General features: G+C 44.2%; 1 protein-coding gene and 1 long non-coding RNA gene across 2 annotated transcripts in view; both read right to left on the reverse strand.

Moving 5' to 3' along the window:
- Positions 1-18,082, reverse strand: part of LOC119433227 (tetratricopeptide repeat protein 39B-like) — a 161,507-nt gene extending 143,425 nt beyond the window's left edge. Inside the window, 8 exon segments of the mRNA XM_049658898.1 lie at positions 1,744-1,824; positions 2,728-2,987; positions 7,573-7,671; positions 8,611-8,674; positions 11,044-11,133; positions 17,165-17,417; positions 17,612-17,683; positions 18,033-18,082. Coding sequence (XP_049514855.1) covers positions 1,744-1,824; positions 2,728-2,987; positions 7,573-7,671; positions 8,611-8,674; positions 11,044-11,133; positions 17,165-17,417; positions 17,612-17,683; positions 18,033-18,043 — 930 coding nt within the window. The 5' untranslated portion in view covers positions 18,044-18,082.
- On the reverse strand, positions 14,890-17,157 carry LOC125941492 (uncharacterized). The gene is made up of 2 exons (XR_007464375.1): positions 15,025-17,157; positions 14,890-14,964 (listed from the first exon to the last, which is right to left on the reverse strand). It is a non-coding gene; the product is annotated as an uncharacterized LOC125941492 (long non-coding RNA).
- Positions 18,083-21,960: the final 3,878 nt, after the last annotated feature.

A 21,960-nucleotide genomic window follows, 5' to 3' on the forward strand; every position in this document is an offset into this window, starting at 1 on the left:
TTCTACAGTGCTTGTACAGCACTGAGCTCGCAGATACAAAAGTCACAGGAGCACGTGATTGCAAAGTATGGACACATACAAAACTTATGCAACAGCATTGTCCATACTTGATGCAGCAAAGCAGCACTGAGCAATAACAGCAATGAAAATGACATTATTGCTTATTTGAGGCAGCACCAATTATTTGCAAGGTCGAAAAAGAAATTCACCAATGGCCATCACATTTAATGCATCATCATAATAAAAACAAAAGGTAACAGCCACTACAAAAAAGAAATGAAAATAAAAGTTATGCATTTTCCAAGTACTGTGGGAGTTGATGAAATGGAGCTGGCAATGTAGCCTCGATTGGAGTTCTGCAAGGTAGTATTACACGTTGGTGCAAAAGATGAGCAACTGTGCTTGCAATGCGAGCCTGTATGTGTAGTGACAACAGGCAATATGATGGCACGATGAAGACTGCATGACAATGAAACCTAGATGACAAAGACAGTGACATGGCAGCATTGACAGGGACAAGACTACGACATGTTGATGGTGGCATGACGGTAGTCAATCCCGAGGTTGGTGCACTGGGAATCATGGGGAGAAAGGCAGCTACCCACAATGTGCAGGATTGGTTCAACTAATGTTTTGTTTTGTAAATGCTTCTGTGTCCATGACAGCAAGCAGGGAATGTTAGCTAGCAAAATGCACATATTCCCAATTTTTAATTTTGGCTATCTTGAGCTACGTTCAGCGTGAACTGCTGTACTCTATTTAAATCAATGCATTCAGCTGAATTATTGTAACCCAGAAAAGAAAACATAATCTGTTCTGTTACAACCTGGCTCAATCCCAAAGGCAATGGAATGTCAAGATACTTCATCATCATCAGCCCATTCATGTCCACTTCAGGACTAAGGCCTCTCCCAGAGATCTCGAATTGCCTTTGTCCTGTGGAGACTGACTTTATCTTATCCCTGCAAGTTTCCCTATTTCATCATCCCAACCTGTTCTCTGCATCCTCAATACCCAATAATCACCTGACCAGCTCCATTTCTTCCTCTTCATGTGAACTACAATATTGAATGCACCTATTTGCTCTCTAATCCACACTGCTGTCTTCCTGTTTCTTAGCATTGCATTGGATACCTATCTACCGAAACTGGTGCAAATTGCAATCCTGGAAATTAAGTTACAAATGGATACGTCTTGCAAACTGACTGGCTACAATTCATAAATTGTAATATGTGCCGTAAAGTAATTAATTAAGCCGTTTATTTGTGATTGTTCGTTAATTAGTTGAATACACATTTCCATTTCTCGTGCTAGTAATGTCCGCCTCTTCGAACAATACAGCTCAATACCAAGAATTATGCTATCTGCCACAGGTGATCTTTAAAAATTCCATAAAACTTAGAAACTATCACCCCGTATTACTGGTTACAACACAGACCATTCCCCCAAAGCTTTCTCATAGATGGCACGCCACTGTGTGTGCAATACAGCAGTGCACTGAATAAAATGGTCTATACGGTAACTCTACACAGTGCCACGTCTTCTTTCACTGCTTTCCATTGCTTGAAATTGTCCGTCACCTACACCGAGTTTCCAAAACTTTCTCTTTCACTTTTTTCCAAGTTTACTCATAGTTGAAATGGCCACCTGAGCTGAATTAAGTTATTTGGCTTGACACTTGCAAACTAAAACTTACACCAAGGCTGGCAAATCTTATTTGGCAATGCAAAATCATTCACCTACCTCATAACTGTGACCAAGATGCAGTGTTGGCACTGGATGTGTAACTGTTGGCCTTCCACGAACAAAGTGCACAGAGCACACCTGAAAGCAGTAAATACATGCAACCTGTATGCAACGCAGGGAATGTTAACAGATATGTATGATTACAGTCAACTCATGTTCATTCAAAACTCCTTGAGAACATGCATTTTGTCTGAAATATCAGAATATTAGTTCTACTGAAATGGTACGAAACATCATCCAAGACAAACCAATGAGTTGCTGAAACGGTTTACAACTGAAGGTTTTGCTCAGTTCATACTTTACAGATTTCCAAGGGCACAGGAACACAGAGAAAAACTGCTGCTGACAGGACATACACAAGGTATAAAAAATAAAAGCATGCTTATGTTGGATATTCACGCTAATGTGTACAGTGGGTGTCAAAATAAACAGCGGGATCTGTGGAAATGGCAAATTTCTGAGCAGCTTGTGACTGCAGTTTGTAAAACCGTACTACGATAAATTATTTGCATGCGCTAGTACAGACACGAAATCCAAATGCCAGGCCAAGTATGTTCAGATTTTCTCAAAACTCCTGGTTTAATAAACTTTTGATGCCAACTGTGTATCAATGACTGCCAATGCGACTAGGCAGTTTATTGTTGTGCCCAAAACAACACATTTATCTGTTTTGGATTGTATTTTATTCAACTCATACTTGTTTTATTCAGGGAATTTATATTCCCCAGGAGTTATAAGACCCCCGTTAGTGCAGTGCTCCAAACATATTTTAGTCCCTTGGGCTTCCTTAGTGTGCATCCAATGTACAATGGGCAAGTGTTTTTGTGTACTGCCCTGTCTTCCCTGTTAATGTGACCACAGTGGCCGAGAAACCTTGGATGTTTCAAATGAAGATTCACAGCCCCAAGTAGTTTGAAGTTAATCAACTCAATCAATCAAGATCAACTGTATTTCCACAGGAAACACTAGAAGTGCCTTTACCCAACTGCTATCGATGAACTCGTCATTTGGTAGGCGCAATGCTTCGATCCACCTGTGACGCCACTTCGATGAGAATGGGAAGCGATGAAAGCTGTAGACACCACACCTGCACTTGCTTCTATGCCCTTTGTGTCTATGACACACTTCCTCCATTAAACGCATGCGCTTTCGGCGACTGTTGTCGCACCCGATCACTGCGCAGTCTTGGTTGAACGGGGTGGCCTTTACCGCTTTGGCTAGCGACTTGTACCTGCATGCATCTGCACGTGCAGACCAATGGGCATATTGAAAATTAATGTGTCTCACCGAAAATGCATGGACTCCAGTCATCATGAGTGAATCAACTGACTTACCAGTGTCAAGCACATAAATCACGACTACATTGACTGGAATCCCTTTAGCATGCAGCAGAGAAAGCATCTACTATCAAAATCTGCTTCCTTTCCTTATCCCCAGATGGCAGCACAAGTTTGCACTTCGTATTCACATTTTCCACAGACAAATGCCACACACAAGCTCGCCTACTACAGCTCAGATACACAGCTTCTGGCTCTCCAACTCAATGTGTCCTGCCACTTAACAAGGTACACGACATTGAGAAAGAGGCACCTAGTAAGTGAAACCAAGTACAGCCTTTGTCAAAATAATAAGAAGGCTGGTGTGCCCTGTGCGTGAAGCGGCCGCAAGGCCGATCATATCGGCTTAGGCCGAGCTTATCGAGGTGAGGAGGTAGCCAGGGCTGTACCCAGAAATTCTTTTCGGGATAGGTTCTGTGGGGAGAGTGGCGGCCATATTGAAATATTCACTTATTTTTGTATCTGAATCAAGCACATCACTGACATGTAATAGGTATAAACAAATATTTCGACATGTACATTACACTAAAATGCATATAAGTTGTGCTAAACAGTATATTACCGCAGCAATAATTTCGGGGATTGTCAGAATCCCCCCCCCCCCCCCCCTACTCCTGGCCCTGGAGGTAGCTACTCTTGTTGTTGAGCACCCACAGGTGGGGCGGTCGCGCTGCCTGCTGAACAGTAAGTGTGCCGTACACTTTATGACTTTCTTGAGTTTCTCAGCTGTCCCATGTCACTTGTCTCAATGCTTGGTTAAAAGGTTGTCACTTTACTGGCAATGCCACTGCAAGCTTACAAACATCCTGCAGCTTGCACCTTGAGCTGCAAAGCCACAAACCACCTTTCTTTACCACTGCAGCTGTTAAGTGGTCCTTCAGCATCTTGATCTTTCTGTTCATAGTATGCCAAGAAGCTGTCATCATATCGTCAAGGCTGAAGTAGACATCAAAAAGGGCACAGTTTTCTTGAACCAAGATCTCAATCCTGGCCTGCAGTGTACGAAACACTGTGCCATCATCGGCATTGCCTTCACACGCTACTCGTCAGTGTTCGTGACAATTCTTGTGCTCTCTCATCAACATTGTGTTCTTCGTCAGGCCAGGTACCGCTGCAAAAGAGGAGCTGTTATCAGAGTGCAGCTCAAAATGCAAGCAGCAAGACAGTTGCAGAGCTCACCTAGTAACAGCGGTACAGTGACAGTCTTTCAACCAGGCAACAAGCGCCACCGGAGGGCAGAGAAAGTGGTAAAGAACAGTACACTTAGTATTTACCCGGCAGCTGTGGATGCACAACTGAAATAGTGTATACCTCCTCACCCTCAATAATACCTGCCTAAAGGCGCGCCAACAATCAAAGCGCCCTGGCATGACCCCGCGGCCAATCTGGTCCTGGGCGAGCCAGCCTGCATATTTTTGACAAAGGCTGTAAAGTCAACCCGACTGGAACAGACCGAGTCAAGTGCAAAGCTGTGGCTGTGAGACTGTCCACTTTAATCACAGAGGAAAGAGAGGCATGCAAACAGAACTCTGTCAAATAAAGAATGATTTGAAACTATGAGCATCTTCAACAAACTGCACCGCTGGCAACCAGGGTGTCCTGGTGCAAGGATGAAACCATAGACGAGGGCACACCAGTGCAGCTTGTCGAGGATGTTGTAAGCCTCCGCACTCATAGCACAACTTACTTCAACGTGTCTCTACTCAACCTTCTGTTACATTCGTCTTGTTCAAAATCTCTTAAGAGGGAGGCAATGCCTCCTGTTCACCCTCTAGAGCTTTCTGTAGTTCCATAGGAGTGCCACAATGCATCTATAAATTAGCAATATTAATGCTCCAAGACACTTTCTTTGCTTGCTTGTTTTTTCTTTTTTTGGAACAGTTGTACACGAATTTGACGACAAACAGATGGGAGAGGCAGCTGTTGAACCTATATAAATGAATTCTGTTTGAATTAAAACAGAGTCGCATTAAAGCTGAGGTATCTTTTCTAGAAAAATTGATCAAAACTATGACATTTCAAAAAAAAAAAAAAAATGAACAGGTTGTGCCATGTCCCCTACACGAGCCCATCAGAGCATGGTTATCAGGGACAATGTCCGCAGGGAATGGAATGGGTCCCAGTTCACTGAACAGCAATGTTATGGTGGCCAAAAGGGGAGGTGCAGGGGGTCATGTTCAATAAAGTTTTCGCTCTCTCCCCCAAGAAAGAAGCCATAATGGATAAACATTTAAAACACCAAACACATTGCTTTGCACCTGGGTGTAAGCTCATGCAAGCCATTGTTCATGTCTAATAAGATGCTCTGAAAAAGTAATGTAGCATGCGAGCTGGCTTACTTTATTCGTCTCAATGGTGATATCATCTTGCAGAGTTAAATTTATTATTCGCATTTGGTTGCTGAGCACTGCCTCTTACTGTTATGGGCAAGCATCTAACTAACACCATAAGTGGAACGGCGACGTCGAATGCACATATGATATCAGCCATAGCACCAAAGTGCCAGCCAATTCGCAACGCACTCGCCCAGTTCGCCACGCGAGTAGGGCAATCCAAGTAGTGAAAACAGTGCCACCACTGCAGGTGTGATCTACTGCTACGCTCCATGGCCGCCAATGCTTCCACCTCCCCTCTAGCCACCAGAGCAATGTCTATTTTTCTTGTAGTACATGCAAATTCACAGCACGGAAATAGACAAGAATGAGAACATAAAACAAGGACAAGCAATTGTCCTCATTTACGTTCTTCTCATCTTTGGCTTGTTTCCGTGCTGTGAATCTGCATCATAAATTGCCAGCTAGCTCAGTCACATACTTTGTAGAAGAACTAAAACTTGACTTTTCTTTCTCGCAAGTTTTGCCAATTTGGCAACATATTCAAAGACTCAGATTCTGCAAACATGAGTCACCGAATTTTTATACTTCTTCCAGAACCAACTTCTGCATTTAATGTGTATCTGAATTAAGAAATGAAGTTGGACCAGAGCTGAGGCTTGGAAGGTGGTAGGTACATGGTTACTTCAGGAGGCTTTTCCAATGTCAAAATTGCCTTACTAAACCTCTCAGCTGATGTACAAATTGAAGCTTACCTGAGAATGCTATGTGGCATCATTAAAGATATGCATGCTTTCATACCGAGTACATTAACATTTCAGGCTGTTGTAAGCAGCTATAACCATGGAGCAAATGAGAAGAATATGTACTGTAAAGAAATATATAGTTGGCCGTCTGCCAGAATGTCTGTTCCCGCGTTGCTATTCTGTGCACATTTATCCTTATACATGGCCGCACTGCAAGTCTTGTACCTGAGCATTAAGTAATCTTGAACAGCACCACAAATCTAACATTGAAAATAATCTTGCTTTCCGAACTGTATCAATGGCATCATCGATGCTGGCCAGTGTGTTAAGAGCCCCATAGAGTATGCTTGGTGAGATCTCCATAGTCAACACAGACCTGCAAAATGCCATTCTTCTTGCGAGCATGGACAACAGGTGTGGTCGAAGGACTACAGGATGGTCTAATTATGCCAGCGGTTAGCATCTTACATGCTTGTTAGGCAATAACAGCACAAGGGTGATGATGAGGGCTTGTTGGTTGATCATCTTGGAATGGCATAAAGTGTAGCGCTACAAGCACAAGGACACAAGAAGAAACAAAATACAGACACAAGCGATAACTTTAACAACAAAATTTTATTCCAGGATTGGTTAAATAAATAAAGAGAAGCAGAAAAAAGAAAAGCTGAGTAGTGCATTGCAGATGTAGGTATCAAGGCATGCGCAAATAATTCAGGTCTTTAAGTAAGGAACTTTTTTTTAAATCAACTTATAACTAATTTGTTTAATGAACACTTGAGAGAGCACAGAAACAAAGTGAGGAGTGTATCAGGTGATGGTTTTCCAGCTTTTCACTACATGTGTGCATGCTTCCATTTTCTAGAAGATACCGCTATTGTTGGCAGAAGTAAATCTGACACTGTAAGGTTAGTCAGAAACCGAGTACACCTTTGCCACTGAGCAATGCATCAGTCAACCTTTCTTGTCATTGTCCACTAAAGCACTGGATTATTTGCGCATGCCAAGACATGGCTAAATCTGTAATGTACTACTCAGGTTTTCTTGATTTTTTGTTTTTTGAAATTCTTTTTCATCCTTCTTTGCTGTATAAGACAGGGGCCCCGAAATCGATGTGCACGTGGTCTTGTCTGCGTATAAGTATAACCAATCCTGAAATAAACTTTTGTTGTTGAAAGTTAGCGCTCGTGTCAATGTTTCATTTCTTTTTGCATCCTTACTCTTGCAGCGCCACACCTCATGCGATTCCAAAACAACCGCACGTTCGTGTTCAGTGTAGTGCACATTAGATGGATGCCTCTCTGTTGAAATGTGATGCTCAAGCAAATCAGTACAGCGAAGTTGTGCACTGTCTGCAAACGGCACTGCGTTGTTCCAGAATGGAAGAAAGGGACATCTGTCCAGAAGGTCTACCTCTTGCCGGCTCAGTTGGTGGTGGGCTTGAGGTCATGGCAAGGAGTTCACCACTCTCAACACTCATCCACACAGTGCCAATGAGGTCGTCGTCTGCACCTAGAACGAGGTTGGCAAGCAAGTCGTAAAAAACGGGACTTCGCGCTGACGCCTTACATCAGTAATGATGTGTAGCCTGCCGGCTTCAGCGGTGCCTGCCGGCTTTACGCTTCTTTCCAGGCTTCGCAAGGGTGGCTCAGTCCAGGGACATGGGAGGGGCGTGCCATCAAATCAGCGTTAAACGCTCTTCCCACTCTACTGTCCTGAATTTAGCCACACTTCACATTACATCATGCTACAGACAGTATGCCACACTATTGAAGAAGGGGCTCGCAGAGAGCCGCTTGGAAGGCATAAAACATTCAAAAGTGCCATAACGACAGCCGGCATCATCACCCGTATCTTTCATAGAAAAAACTGTTACATTTCACACATCGTGGCTATAAGTTTCGCTACACAGCATGCAAAGACCTGGTATTTGCAGAGTGGGTTATTTTAGAGTTGTAGACTAGTGACTGGCATGCTCAGTTAGCATGTAGCAGCTTGAGAATTAAATCTCGAGACGAGACAGAAATTCTTTTCTGAATGTCCAGCCTGCAACTAGTCTCACTTACTGTCCATGCCAGACATCAATACGAGGCAGGGAAGAGCCTTATGACAGCTAGTGCTGCATGCAAGATTATCTGCAACAGACGTCTCTTAAATGTCTCTTAAATGGCTCCTGCATATGTCACATGAACAATGGTGACAAATGATCACAGGAAGATAGAGTCTTGAAGAACAGAGGTCGAACAAGAAATGTCTGTGGAGCCAAAGTTTCAATAAGTGGGCTTGGCTTGTCTTTGTCTGCCCTGACGAAGAGAAGTCCATTTGTCAAAATGTTGGCTCAGTGACATCCCTCATTCAACCTGTGAGTAAAATTGGCAGACAGGTAGCAGCCAATGAACGGGCAATGAGCAGTTTGAATGGCAGCAACCAGTTTGGCCTAGTTTTTCTCACCTTGATCAAGTGCAATGGGCCAATGGCTAGTTTGACAAGTCTGTCCAGACTGCACGTGAGGGCCCTGCAAGATGGAGGGGTGATGAGCTTCCTTTATCCAGTCTTGTGGCACCTTACAGCCTCTACACTCCACTCCATACTTAGCAGGCAATATTGTAGAAGCTATGCAAGTAGTGTGGCGTTAGAAGTCTCACTCCGTGCATTTTGAAATGTATACTGTATTTACCCGCAAAATGAATGCACCCCAAACTTTGCTACTGTGTAGTCCCACTATCGAACGACCGTGCTGTAGTTTTCTGGAGAGACTAGCTCCCTTACTCTCACACGTGTTTAAAGCAAGCACACTTTATCGCAATGACCGTCGCTGTGTTGAAAATACTTAATAATGATGCCACGTGGGAAACGCCGAGACCATGTCAACAAAATTCTGCAGCTAACTTCTGTAGGCTACACATCCACACTAGCAGCAAACATGCTGAGGCGGCACAGGGCAGGCAGGGGTGGTGGGTTTGATGACTGAGAAGCTGATGCCGAAGCCATGGCGAGAGAACACTGGCGGTAAGAACAGGTTGCATGCTATCACGGTAGCTTGGAGCCTGACGGAAAGAGTGACTGTGATAACGCTCAGCCTGTTTTCACCACAACCTTGCCACCAGTACCGGTGCAAAGGCACCTCATAGAATAAATTCCTTCTTGGTGTAAGGAACAAGCAGAAGGGGAACCAAGGGGCCTGATTGCAGTTAGTGACCACCTTACGGAGCCAACAGGTAATAAAGCCAGGGATATCATTGAGGAAGTTATTTGTTGAGTGTAGAACTGGTAGAGCAATGCACATGTAATGTGGAAGGTGTGGGCTCAGTTCCCACCAGCGGCAAGTTGTTCTCTCGTCCACTCTCATTTCTCTTTAGCTTATGATTTCTGCACTTCAATTAAAGACTACAAATAAATTCCCCTATGCTTTTCTTGGCTTCATTATCTGTCGGCTTTATATAGTTTCTGGTGTAAAGTAGCACCACATAACACATTTGTGCATCTTTGTGCTTCCAGTATGCGACATGCGATGTTTTCAGAGAACGAGGGGTACACTGTGGCTGCTGGTCACAGAAACATTCCACTCGAGTCATTCTGTGGTAAAGTTCGGATCTGCAATAATGTTTATCGAATAATTCCGTCACATTGCATGACGCAAACGTATAAGGTACTTAATGTAATCAAAAGCAGCGTGTATGCACTAGTATACTACACAAATAATATGTGCACGTTTGGCGTACTTTCGTTAAGTTTATTGAGCAAGGGCTTCCCGGTTATCGCAAAAGCCGTAAGAAAGACTACAGTAAGCTTCAAAGGGTGCACATTTCTCATAAGTAATGCTGGGCCATGTTAGTGAAGTTAATAAAAAAATCTGGCAGTTTCTACCTTCGGGCAAAGCATTGACAGCGATAGCAACCGTTTCAATGTGCCACTTGAACTCCTCGAAAGGTGTTCTAACTACACACGGATATGACACGGCGCGACGCAGCATGCAAGGCCCCTCCTGTTGGACAGAAGGAGCAGCACCCTGGCAGTTACTAAGGCCTGTCACAATCCACATGCACCATGAAGGTGCACAATATGAGACTGACTAAGGGGAAACAGCTGGCATTAGTAAGCGTCCAGTGAATGATTAGACAATATTGGCCTGATGTCGTCTGCTCAGACCAGAGCATGCACACAACAGCTCAGCAGGAATGCTAATGTGCATGTGCACTGCACTCGTGCCAGCAGCGGAAGGCAGAACACTGCCCTTGCTCTGCAACCAAGGCGATTGAGCATAGCATTGACGGTGAATCCACTTCGCTTCATTGTTTTTGCAGCCAAATGTAGTTCTCAACTCTAGAAACTCGCTAACCCTTGGGTACACGCCCTAGAGTACCTCGTAAGGCACTACTATCGAGACACCCTAACCCTCCCCATGCAAGCCAATAGTGTGACAGCACGATGGTTTAGGTGGCACCGCCATCACGCCTACAATTACTCTGAAGCAGAGCAAAGATGTCGCATTAAGACGAGTTTATTTGTCATTCTATACTACAGTCAAATCACGATATAACGAAGTTGTATTTGCAGTGAAAGACTTCATTATATCGAGAATTTCGTTAGATCAAGGCTTCGTTAATTCAATAGAACTAAGATGGGGAAATAAAAATAGTTTGTTACATTGCGAATTTCGTTAAATCGAGGTTCGTTATATCGAGGTTTGACTTATTTAACAAGACAAGTAGCACGAGAAAATGGTGCAGTACCAGCTTTCAATGCTAGGCAAAGCAGTTTAATTTTGCACTTTGACTATCAGTAATTAAGTAATGATCCTAATTTCCTGGCATAGTGTTACCCCTGCAATTAATGGTACATCATTCTGCATAATAGTAATTAAATCAGGGTATATAGCCATACCTGAGTGTGCACTTCTTGTGAGGAAGGAGTTGATGAAGTACCTGCTGTTGGCTGCCGGATGCTCTTCACCGATTGCTGCTGATGTGGGACCTGCATGCACCAACAAGTGTTCTCATGAGCCACGTGCACACCTTGCACTGTAATAGTGTGCGCACCATAAAATTTTAAACTTCTACAATGCTTATCACAATATTATAAACATATTAAGTGCTGTGTGTTTTGAGTTTTCTGTGCTATCTCACAAGTTTGTACAAAATAATTCAGCACCCATTTTGGCACAAACTAAAAACAAAAATTGGGACAGAAACTCCCTAGTTGGAAATTGTCATATAGTGCGTAGCATTTCTCAGGAAATGCCTGCTGTAGGGTTTCGAGATGACGCGATTACAAGTTTGAAATGTCCGACGGAAACCACAGTCTGTCACACAAACTGCACAACGTGGCAAATTCATCGTTGATGAAGTGCTTAGTACTAGTCGCACGAATCTTTAGCAACTTCCTTTTGCTGTTGTTGTTGCTGAAGATGTGTGCTCTTTGTTCACAATGCCTTTCCACATTCCAATTGCGCCGATCTTCATGTCACAACGCTAAGGTCGTGTTGAAGCGAGATGAAGCGTGAAGGTCAATTCGCTCGCTGCTGCTGCCGTGCCGAGCAACCTCTCTGTGTTGTCTTGTGGTGCAATTGTAGATGTGGTAGTTGCGGACGGCGCCGAGCAGCGTCCTTTCCCAAACCAAGCAAAATCGTGCTATCACTCGACGAACTTGGTTTAGCCGAGCTCAACCACAACAAATTTTTTACCTGTATTTCAACAAAATGTTTTTTGCTGACTACCTATGGTCGCAAGCAAAACGTTTTTAACGATTACATCAATACTGCTATTATTCCTCCAGGTTCCTTTCTTGCTACCAACAAAGATGATGATGCTCTTCTCAGTCAATAAAATAGCGAGCAGTGTTACAGTAAATTTAGAAAAATCAAATACCATTTAGATATCATAAGAAGGTCATTTTAAAAGACATAATTTATGCAGGATTTTATTACAAATTGGAAAATAGGTGGCAAGAAACTGAAAAGACAATTATTCCTCTGCCAATCGAGATATGCAATGGAAGTAGGACAACCCACATTGGGGAATCAGACGTAGACCCCATATCTTGAAAGGTCAGAAAAATCTAGCGGAAATGTAGCCGAGCAAATCACACAACAGGATTGCAATGCAAGAACCGACGGTCATTGGAGGAGACGTCAACAGTCTGTTGAATGCTTACTACCACTGAACCAAACGCTGAATGCTTTAGTCTTGGAATACCTGCATTCATCATAGAATAGCACATCTAGATTTGCATCAATAAGGCGTGCCCTCTATCAATGCTGCCTATCTGTATTCTGCCATCACCTTTCCTCATCACTGACAGGTGCTTTCCTCGGGCGCAGCATAGTCATACTTGTATCTGTCTCTGTTATGCCTGCCTTGTTTATGCCCCGCTTATATGCCAGGCTTATGAAATGGCACATGTACAGGAGCGTGTGCAGAACACCTGACGTTTCCCTAACAGCATATGGTGTTTTTGTAAGGACATCTGGCGTTTGCTTATTGAAACCGTAACGGCACCAGGTGGTTTGTATAACGAACGAAAACAGCTGAAATGCACATTGCCGGACATAGATGACGCCACTCATTTTTAGAGCGCAGCTCTTGGATTCCTGCATTGGGCGTCGCTGTCCCTCGGCGTAACTGAGCAAACGAGCACAGCGAAGGATGAAAGAGCGAATGCTGAGCGCAGCGGGGGATGAAAGACGGCGAGAGCAAAGAAAATGCGAGGAGGAAAGCCGAGGAGGAGAGTATAGCAAAAGGGTGAGGAGGAAAGTGCCGCACTAGACGTGCTCCACAGCGGTGACCAGGCATGTGGCGAGCGCATTCACTGATACCATATATGGAAACATAGTGCTGGCGTGGGCTTCGGACCCACTTCGAAGACATGAGCTACTTCGCCTGCGCCACCGTCGCTAGAGAATGTGCTCCACGCGAGCCACACATTCCCATGTTCACGCTTTCTTTCTGAACAATGAGCGACGCAGCTGGTGGAAATGCTTCGATGCTTCGTCTGCTGCGGCTGCTGAATGAGCTGCCCAAGCAGAGGCTAAGCGCCAACACCAAGAGAACCCTGTCGTTCAGAACCAAATTCTTTGCCACAATATATTATGAATTCAAAGCACCTAAACAACTGCACAAAATTTGCATTAGGGAGTATCGTAATTGGCGGTGAACTTTTGGTTACACACACGAATAGCCAAAGAATGCTACGCAATAAAATTGTGAGGCTCCTAGACCATGCAGAATAAGTTAGGTGAAGCATTATAAATGACCACACAAGTGCATATGTTCACAATAGTGTTGTTTTTACTGCCCCTTTGTTGTTAAATGGTCCCTGAAACAAATCATCATACCCAAGAGCACTACCTTCACATACCATCTCTCACGGAATGCTCTCCCGCACGAATTTTAAGTCAGCATGCCAGACTAAAATTGTTAAAGTGGTTAAACATTACCCTCCTCTGAAGCTGCAGCGTTCCCCTGAACTTATATTCCATGCGCCCATTTCTATGTCTTGCCTTCTTTGACCCAACGCTGTTTGGCGATGAAAGTACTTACTTCCGGTTGATTTGAACAAACTGTGTTCCCATGTCTCGAATGCCCTTTTCCTTGTTAATGGTGATGGTGGCCTCAAAATGAAGTTTACATGCAGCACTAGTCTTTTACAATGTGTTGTCTTTGTAGTGCAATCCCTGTACTCAACTGAACCTCAATATGACAAGCACTGGTTTTACCAGTGCCTTCGAGAGGTACATAATGTCTGTTTCAAATAGAAGAATCTTGCAGTGAATTTTTTGCAGCCTCAATTTTCACACGTGCAGACATGGCGTTCCTGTCAATCGTGGTGACTAATTTCCGCATTTCTGAGCACCTAGCATAAATATAAATTTTTCTAGGCACGGGATTATTCAATAGACACTTCATTGTACATGAAATCAAATAAACTATACGACAGTCTTGCAAGATGTTTCTTTTCTTTTGAACTCGTTACTCTATCTAAACAATAATAACCAGGCAGGCCATCATGACGTGCCTGAAGATTTGCATTGTTATTGGTACCTTGTCCACACCACACTACAACTTCACAGAGAAGCTCGGCACCTTCAAATATTGAAAAGTCACATGCACAAAGGAGCCAGTGGCACATTTGCCACACCTGAAACATTGTACGTGTGAAATTGCTAGCAAAATTAAATCATGTAATCATGTGTAAATAACCCCCAAAATTTTCATTTTCTATTTAAATATGCAAAACACAGAGAATAAGCATATTCAACGAAAAGAAAAAAATATTTCGCTATTTTGCAGGAAGTTCTTCAGCAACAGAGGAAAAACCCCGGCAGAAAACTGGAAGTGGGCTTCACCCCAAGCCTTTAACGTAAGACTTCGTTTGGAATTAGTACAGATAGCTCTCGTCCTGTGTGAACCATAGGTGTACATTTTATTCGCTTTACATCACACGTGGGACACCACCACAGCCAGATATCTTGCATCGGTCTGTCTCCTCTGTTTGTGCTTTCAAAAGAAAGCGAGTTGCTGCCTGTCATTCAGTGTTGACCAAAGACATTTAGCTAGAAAATTCATACTCAATACCAAAACTCAGCAAGAAAAAAAAATTGTCTGGTATGTTGCCAGTAGGCAACACTGTCAATAAAGGGATAATGTTATTGCCATCATAAGTTATTCCACTCCTTTTTTTCTCCCATATACAGCAGACTATCTGTATTCTCAGATGGAAGTGCACCACTGATTTGAAGAAATAGAAACTTTATTGCATGTGTACTTATATTGACAGATGCCCAAAATACTATGTGCACATGAACCACTTAGTAAAGCGGCATGCTTCATGCATTCCCAATGACATCAAGTGCTAAGCCAATCATACTGCGGGCCAGAGTTATTGAAGCGGCATGCTTCATGTATTTCCAATGACATCAAGTGGTAAGCCAATCATACTGCTCACCAGAGTGACATCATTCGCCCCGTTCTACACAGAACGGGCAGAGATGTGTGAAAAACACAGGGAGCAGAGCCACTACAATCTGTAGCAATGCAGATGTTGTTAGACACTTTTTGAAGACCAACCTTACCAACTCTGTGTATTCGAACACAAGCTTAAAATTGTTTTGGGATCCCTTTAGATGGGCTTTATCATGATTTAAAAGTGCAGTTTTGCGCGTGTGTGTGTTTATGCTTCACTAGCACTTTCTTCCAAGTCTCGACAGCAGCTTGTCTTCACCTCGGTGTGTTCATCACACAAGCCATGCATATCACATATGCACTTATGACGCGATATACGGTATGTATATTTACTTGTCTCACTGCTGTACTTACAACTCATTCATTTTGCCATTCAACTTGCATGCGATTGCTCCCTTTTACAATTGCTCCGATAGAACCTGGCTTAGATATTCACCGGTGTTCCTCTTCTCGATTTTCTTCCAATGCAGCCTGTCACTGTTCCAGAGGAACCACCGATATTTGCCGTTTCCAAGCTTCACACCTCCGTGCCAAGCGAGCCTCATGTCGTTCCGCCACCATTTCTGCTACTCGATCGCGCTTAACTTCTCTCATTTGCTAGAGGTTAAGTTTTTACTCTGCAACCTCAACTGCGCAGCATGTTGCTTCTGCCCCATGTACAGCGTAGCGCAAACAGAACACACAAGGCAACAGAAAAGACGGGGACACAGTGCTTGTATGTTGCCTTGTGGGTTCTGCTTGCACTAACTACACTGCACACGATGTCATACCAACTTGCCCATCAGTGTATCCTTCTGCACTTGCACACAACACATCTGCAGTGGGTGGGTGCAATGGTAGCATATATGTGCATGCATATGTGTCGCTGCCTGCTGCTACATAGAATAAAGAACCAGCTTATACTGCTATGAATGGCTGACGATAAAGTTTATAATTTCTCGTTACATATACGACCCTGTTACAAAGGGCATGCTTCGGTAAAATTTTCCTTTTATATTTTAGAAGTTTGCATGCGTGTGTTTCTGACGGCCAGCATGGACAGTTATAGTACTTACATGACAGTTTTTAATGTGATTAGCATTCTTTGCCTGCTTCAGCCGTTTTGAGCCTATCCATCTATCTATTGTGGTCGTTCCATCATCGTCACTCCAGCTTCGTGATTTGACTCGTCATGCCATCGTCATCACGTCTTCTACACTGACTCAATGGCATAAGTTGTCTAACAGCTTCGTCGTAACCTAGCTTTGCCATCCGGTCGTCAAACACTCACTGTCATCCCATTGTCCTATTTTCTTCCACGCTGAACTTTTCTGGAGATGCTGCCATAACCACTTTACAATTAAAAAAAAAAAATGCAAGCTTAAAACATAGCCAGCTGATTTTTCCACCATAGAATACTGACAAACTAGCCAATACACCCGGGAATTTTATAACTAGCTACCTTGTTAAATTTTTTCTAGGTAGTGCTAAATACTTATCAGCATCCCATCATACAGCAGAAAATTTTCTAATGATTCAGATAGACTTGGATGGAGCCGGATGAGCACATTTGCGCCCCTTAAAGATTTGCCATGGGCTGATCCCTCGAATTAACTTTATCTTTGAGCAGCAAAGTTACTTCTTCATTCAAAGTTTTAGTTTCTCTTCTGTTTCACTTAAAACTCAGGTGGGTTGATTAGCAATAAGGGAAGTTTAGTGTATGCAGCAAGTGGCGGCAGCTTTGTTTCTCGTATTGTGCTTATATTGTCATCAGTATCCGGGATGACACTTGCTCCCAATCTTTTGATCAGGGTCCCTTGGCAACAGGTCACTGCTATCACAGAAGCTTCAGCCGCGGTTCACATTCACCAACAATGTTGAGAAACATATAGTGCACTTTTGTGATGAAATGAAGGCAGTGCAGCAAACAATTAAGACGAAAAGGTGTACATCACAAGTGCTTATTGTCCTTGCTGCTCGCGCTACCTTCATTTTACCATGGATCAACTTTGTTTAAGTGAAGAACCGCCCACATATCGAGTACTGTAACTGCATTTGACGCACACCTTCAGTTCTGCGAGTGTCGCATCGGCGAGCTTTGCAGCTTCTATTCGCGTCATCCGTGCTTCCGAAGTTTCTGTTGCGTTTTTCTCCCGGAAGCTTCGAGGAATACGATGGACACACGGGAAATATTGTCGGCACAGAACCGGGGCGAAGACGCGGCACTGGCAATGCCGATTCGAGCACCTGCCCCGTTCTTGGGTCTGTGTATGTTGTCGTTCGCTCCAGGCAGGAGGGATGAAAGTGGTCCGCACACACCTGCACAGACCAGAAACATGTGTTTGAGTGCCACAGCAACCATATCCAGAAACGTCTGCATGCCGTTCACGTACGACACGTTGGTTGGTAGCTCCTCGCAACAAACACGTGAGGCGATGAGTTTTCTCAAAACCTTAGCAAAGCTCACGTGGACTTTGAAAAATAAATAGAAAGAGCCGTGAAAAGTGTCATACCTTCGTGTACTTGGTCGGCACAAAATCCTTTTTTGATATCGCGTTGATCCATTTGTGCCGCAGGTTTTCTTCCTTCGGAAACGAAAACACTTGCACTTTCTTCCGTCCTTCGTAATAACATCCGCGCACACAACACTTGTTCGGCATATCCACGTCGTTCTCTTAGGTAGCACATTAACGAAAAGAAAAAACCGCGCAACACCACGGAGACGCTTCTTCGACAACAACACTACTAACAACTTGGGTAGTGAACTTACACGCTACGCTAGTGCAGCCCCCTACAAGAACTTGAACAGAAGCAAGCCAGCGAATGCAAACTTATCCAAATGCAAGGCCTGGCAAAGCGTGCAAGGCAACTAATAAACGTAATAAACCAACTTCTATTGGTGCAAGGCAGCAGCTGGGTCCGCTGGGCGCCTACCTACGGCCCATGGTGCGGCGGCGCCACAGAACACCTACTCCTCACCACCTGCTCAGCCTGCAGGTGGTGACGTCAGATTCTTGCACGCAGGGGTGAAAACATTTGTCTTGGAGGCGTTGATCGTAGAGTCTGTGGGTGTATTCATGCTTGTCCATAGCCTCCTATATATGGCTTGTCCCGTCTTGCCAGTATTTTAACTAGAATTTCGAGGTCCGCGACCTTCAATCAATGGAAAAAATGTTAACAATAAATTTGCTCTTTTTTTTTTTTTTTGTGGTAGCTCGCTGCAAGTTCATCAGGCGATGCCTGCCTCCGAAACGTTCTCTCTCTTATGCGCCTAGCGTATCCTCCGATCGAGATTGCGCGCGAACCTGCGATGTACCTGCGACCAGTCCTGCCTGCTCGCCGCTACAAATCTCGGAGGCCATATCAACTGTGCTTTATGTAGGAGCCAAGTGGTGACGTAAAGCCTACCCTAGCGAAAGTTTTATCTGTGCTAGTAATCAACTTTTTAGAGCTAAGCTTTCCTTGCTTCGTGCTCCGATTTTCCCGTTGATGCTGCTGATACAGGCTGCTGTCTTGCCATTAGGAATGTGTGAGCCAAGGATGTTTAAATAAATCTACCAATGGGCAGTGGTGAAGCCGCGCCGCGCGCGCGGCGGCCATCTTGCCATAGGCAAGAAACGGAAGCCGCAATGCGCCTGCTGCGCTGACTGCGTCTCCCCACCGTTTGGTTTTTGGTTTTTAACGGTTATGGCGAGCGCTAAGGGGGAAGTAGTCAATAATAAGAAGTCAAATGGCAGATAACAAATGCAATAAACTTTATTTTGTTTCTTTTGGCGTTCTCCTTGCAAGCATGAACACCGGTGAAGGGTCTGTACTACTGGTCTTTAAACATAATGAGCCTCGTAAGAGCAGACCTCACTTTTTCGGCACTCATTTCCCTGTTTTTTTTTTTTTTTCGTAATGTGATGGAGTCTGATGCTTATGTAGAGTTCGTCCACTTCGCCATGGTGATGTTTGATGCAGCGCCATCAAATGTCACGTGAAACAACATCAACACTCGGCTCGCTCTGCTCCTGTCAATGAATCAATTACAAAATACCTAAGTGGCAACTTAATTCGCAAGTTCAAGTAAGGAGCATATACACAGTTGCATTCTTGGCTTCAGGCACATTGTCATCACGCATTCCATGCGCAAAGTCCACATATCCAACCACTTTGTCGCCCACAAGCTCAACATGTTTCCTGATTGACATGTTATCGACAATCAAAATACAGTACAGTCTCCGTGCGGCAGTGGACAAGTTTTTCAAGAAAGACAGTGACTCAGCTGTGAACTCAGTTGCGAGCAAACCTATAGATAGTTTGCACATACGTCATCGCGGACGCCATCTTTAGGTACCAGCAGGTCGAGAAGTGGCGTAATCAAGAAACATGACAGTATTACAGCACGACAGGCGCGTCTTGCGTCGAACTTCAAAGCGATAACAGTGATAAACCTGTGAAAAACAGTCAACGTCAAAGCGATAAGAGCGATAGCAGCGATAAACCTGTGAAAAACAGTCGCCGTCAAAAAGTAAAACAGAGTGCGCGTGATAAGACGGTGCACTGACGTCATCGTAGCCGCCATCTTTAGGTACTAGAACGGTGGGAGCTGCCTCGGTGACGTCACATGAAAACTATCTATTAAGACAACACAGGCAACCGATTACGAAATCTAGGGGGTCATCTATTTAATTTCAGCAAATAGTAAATGGTGCGGTCTTTTCCTATTCACGCTCCGCACCGGTGATATTAACTAGCACAAGAATGTGTACTCACCGGCAATTGCAGGTGCTTTGGAAATGCCCTGTTGATGGAACTGTAGCATTCTCGTATAGTGCGCTCTGCTGGCAGTGCTCCATTAAACTTCGAGCGTACATACTCATTCATAAGCTGACTGATAATAGAAGTGCAGCGTTAACGCAAATGCATGCAGCTCAGATGGGTACATGCCTTTCTTGTCTTTTCCTGCCCTGTTGAAGAGTTGCTGTATATCAGGGGGAAATGCAGCAGTGAACACCTCCATGCCCTCCTCAGACATGAGCTTTTGGTCCTTGATATCCCTTATTATCTCTTGAGCAGTCTCTCTTATTTATTTGGTCAATCTGCGCTTCGTCTGCTGCAGAATTTCGAACTTCTTCTTGAGCTGTGTTATCTCATCTTAAGAAACATGAAGCATTTCTTTGTAATGCTGCTTTGTAGGTGATGCAACTGCCACATTTTCAAGAAGTTTGTCAACTTCAACACCTCTGTCGGCTGGAGTACTCCGAGGCCTCAGTGGGGTGGCTTTCTTTTCAGCTGGAACGAGAAGTGCGCAGTTTAAAACTACTGGCTTTACTCGCGGCATTGTGTAAACCAATCCCAAATATAAGAACAGAAAAGGCACAAATGTAAGACAAAACAGCTGCTCGTATATTGCCCAAACGACGCTACTTAACACCTCGTAGTTGCGAGCAAACCTATTAAGCCACCACGGGCAACTGATTACGAAATCTAGGGGGTCATCTATTTAATTTCAGCGAATAGCAAACGGTGCGGTCTTTTCCTATTCACGCTTCCGCACCGGTGATATTAACTAGCACAAGAATGTGTACTCACCGGCAATTGCAGGTGCTTTGGAAATGCGTCAAACACGGTAGAACACCTTCCCGGTTGTAGCCGTATAGTCTGCCCGATCTGGTCGAAACAACCCGGCGTGAAGTGCCTCGAACATATGTGATCGCCGTCTTTTTGCTTTCAACCTTCCCGCCGAACAGCCCGCTCCCACGTGCTTCGCACATTTGGGTCCTAAGGAAACCTGTTTGGAAAAAACAATGACCATCAGATGTGAAATTGCCGACAGAGCTGCGAGCTGTCAGCATGTGTTGCGACAGGCAGAGAAGTTTTCATGAAGTACAAAATGTGCTACTTACAAGTGAAACGTAATCCCAGCGTCCTTTTTCGCTCAATTTGTGCAGCCGTACGCAAAGCACGATGCAACGATTACAACGTCCGGACGCCACCACGCTGACTACGCACTGCGGCTGCCGTGGCAGAAGGCGCGCTTTCTGCCTATGGCAACATGGCGGCGCGCGGCTTCAGCTCAGGGGTAGACAACTTGAATCACAGGGTATGTGCAACTGAGCTTGTGCCACTTGGTATGTGCCCAAGGATGGCTTGGTGGGCTATAGTTGGTAAAGCATCTTAAGGGGGTAACAGCGTACACAGATGGGGACAGAGTGAAGAGACAACAGGATACAGCGCTAGACTACTACTGATACTTTATTGGAAGGAGCAACACATATAAAGGCTGAAACAGCCAATGGGAAGGCTAACAAAGCCAAACGTGATGAAAAATGAAAAAGACGCTCATCATGTTGCCCTATGCCCTTTACATAGCGGCATCCAGATATTCAACTGCCTTTTTTGAGAGCGACACTGAAGGTGTGCTTACGCAATTATCTTTATAGATTTCATATGCTTCGATCACTTCACGTGTCATCTTGTCCTTCTCTTTCTTAACCACCGAACACTCCCAATCAAAACTTCTACAGTGTAGTGATAGGTGACCCAAAATGACAGTCTTTCCAACCAGATTCTTGTGTTCCCTAAGCCAAGTCGTTCACACACCTACCCAGAATGGCTGATATAATCTTTCCCGCAATCCAAGGGGTCGCTTTGCCCTTGGACTTTCATGCATGTTCCGTAGGCCAGACAGCAGCCAGCAGCAAGTTATTTATTTGAGCATATACACAGTGGCCCATGTTAAGTGTCTGCTCGACAAGACAGCAGTCAGAAAATACTTAATGGCCCAAGTTTAATCTCTTCCTGGATTTTATTGTGTGAGATTTGAAGTCCCTTGAAAGTAGGCAAAGTAGTTAAAGAAAGCTATCGTTCTAACAAA

The sequence above is a fragment of the Dermacentor silvarum genome, chromosome 11 (genome assembly GCF_013339745.2).
Source record: "Dermacentor silvarum isolate Dsil-2018 chromosome 11, BIME_Dsil_1.4, whole genome shotgun sequence".
Classification (NCBI taxonomy): Eukaryota; Metazoa; Arthropoda; class Arachnida; order Ixodida; family Ixodidae; genus Dermacentor; species Dermacentor silvarum.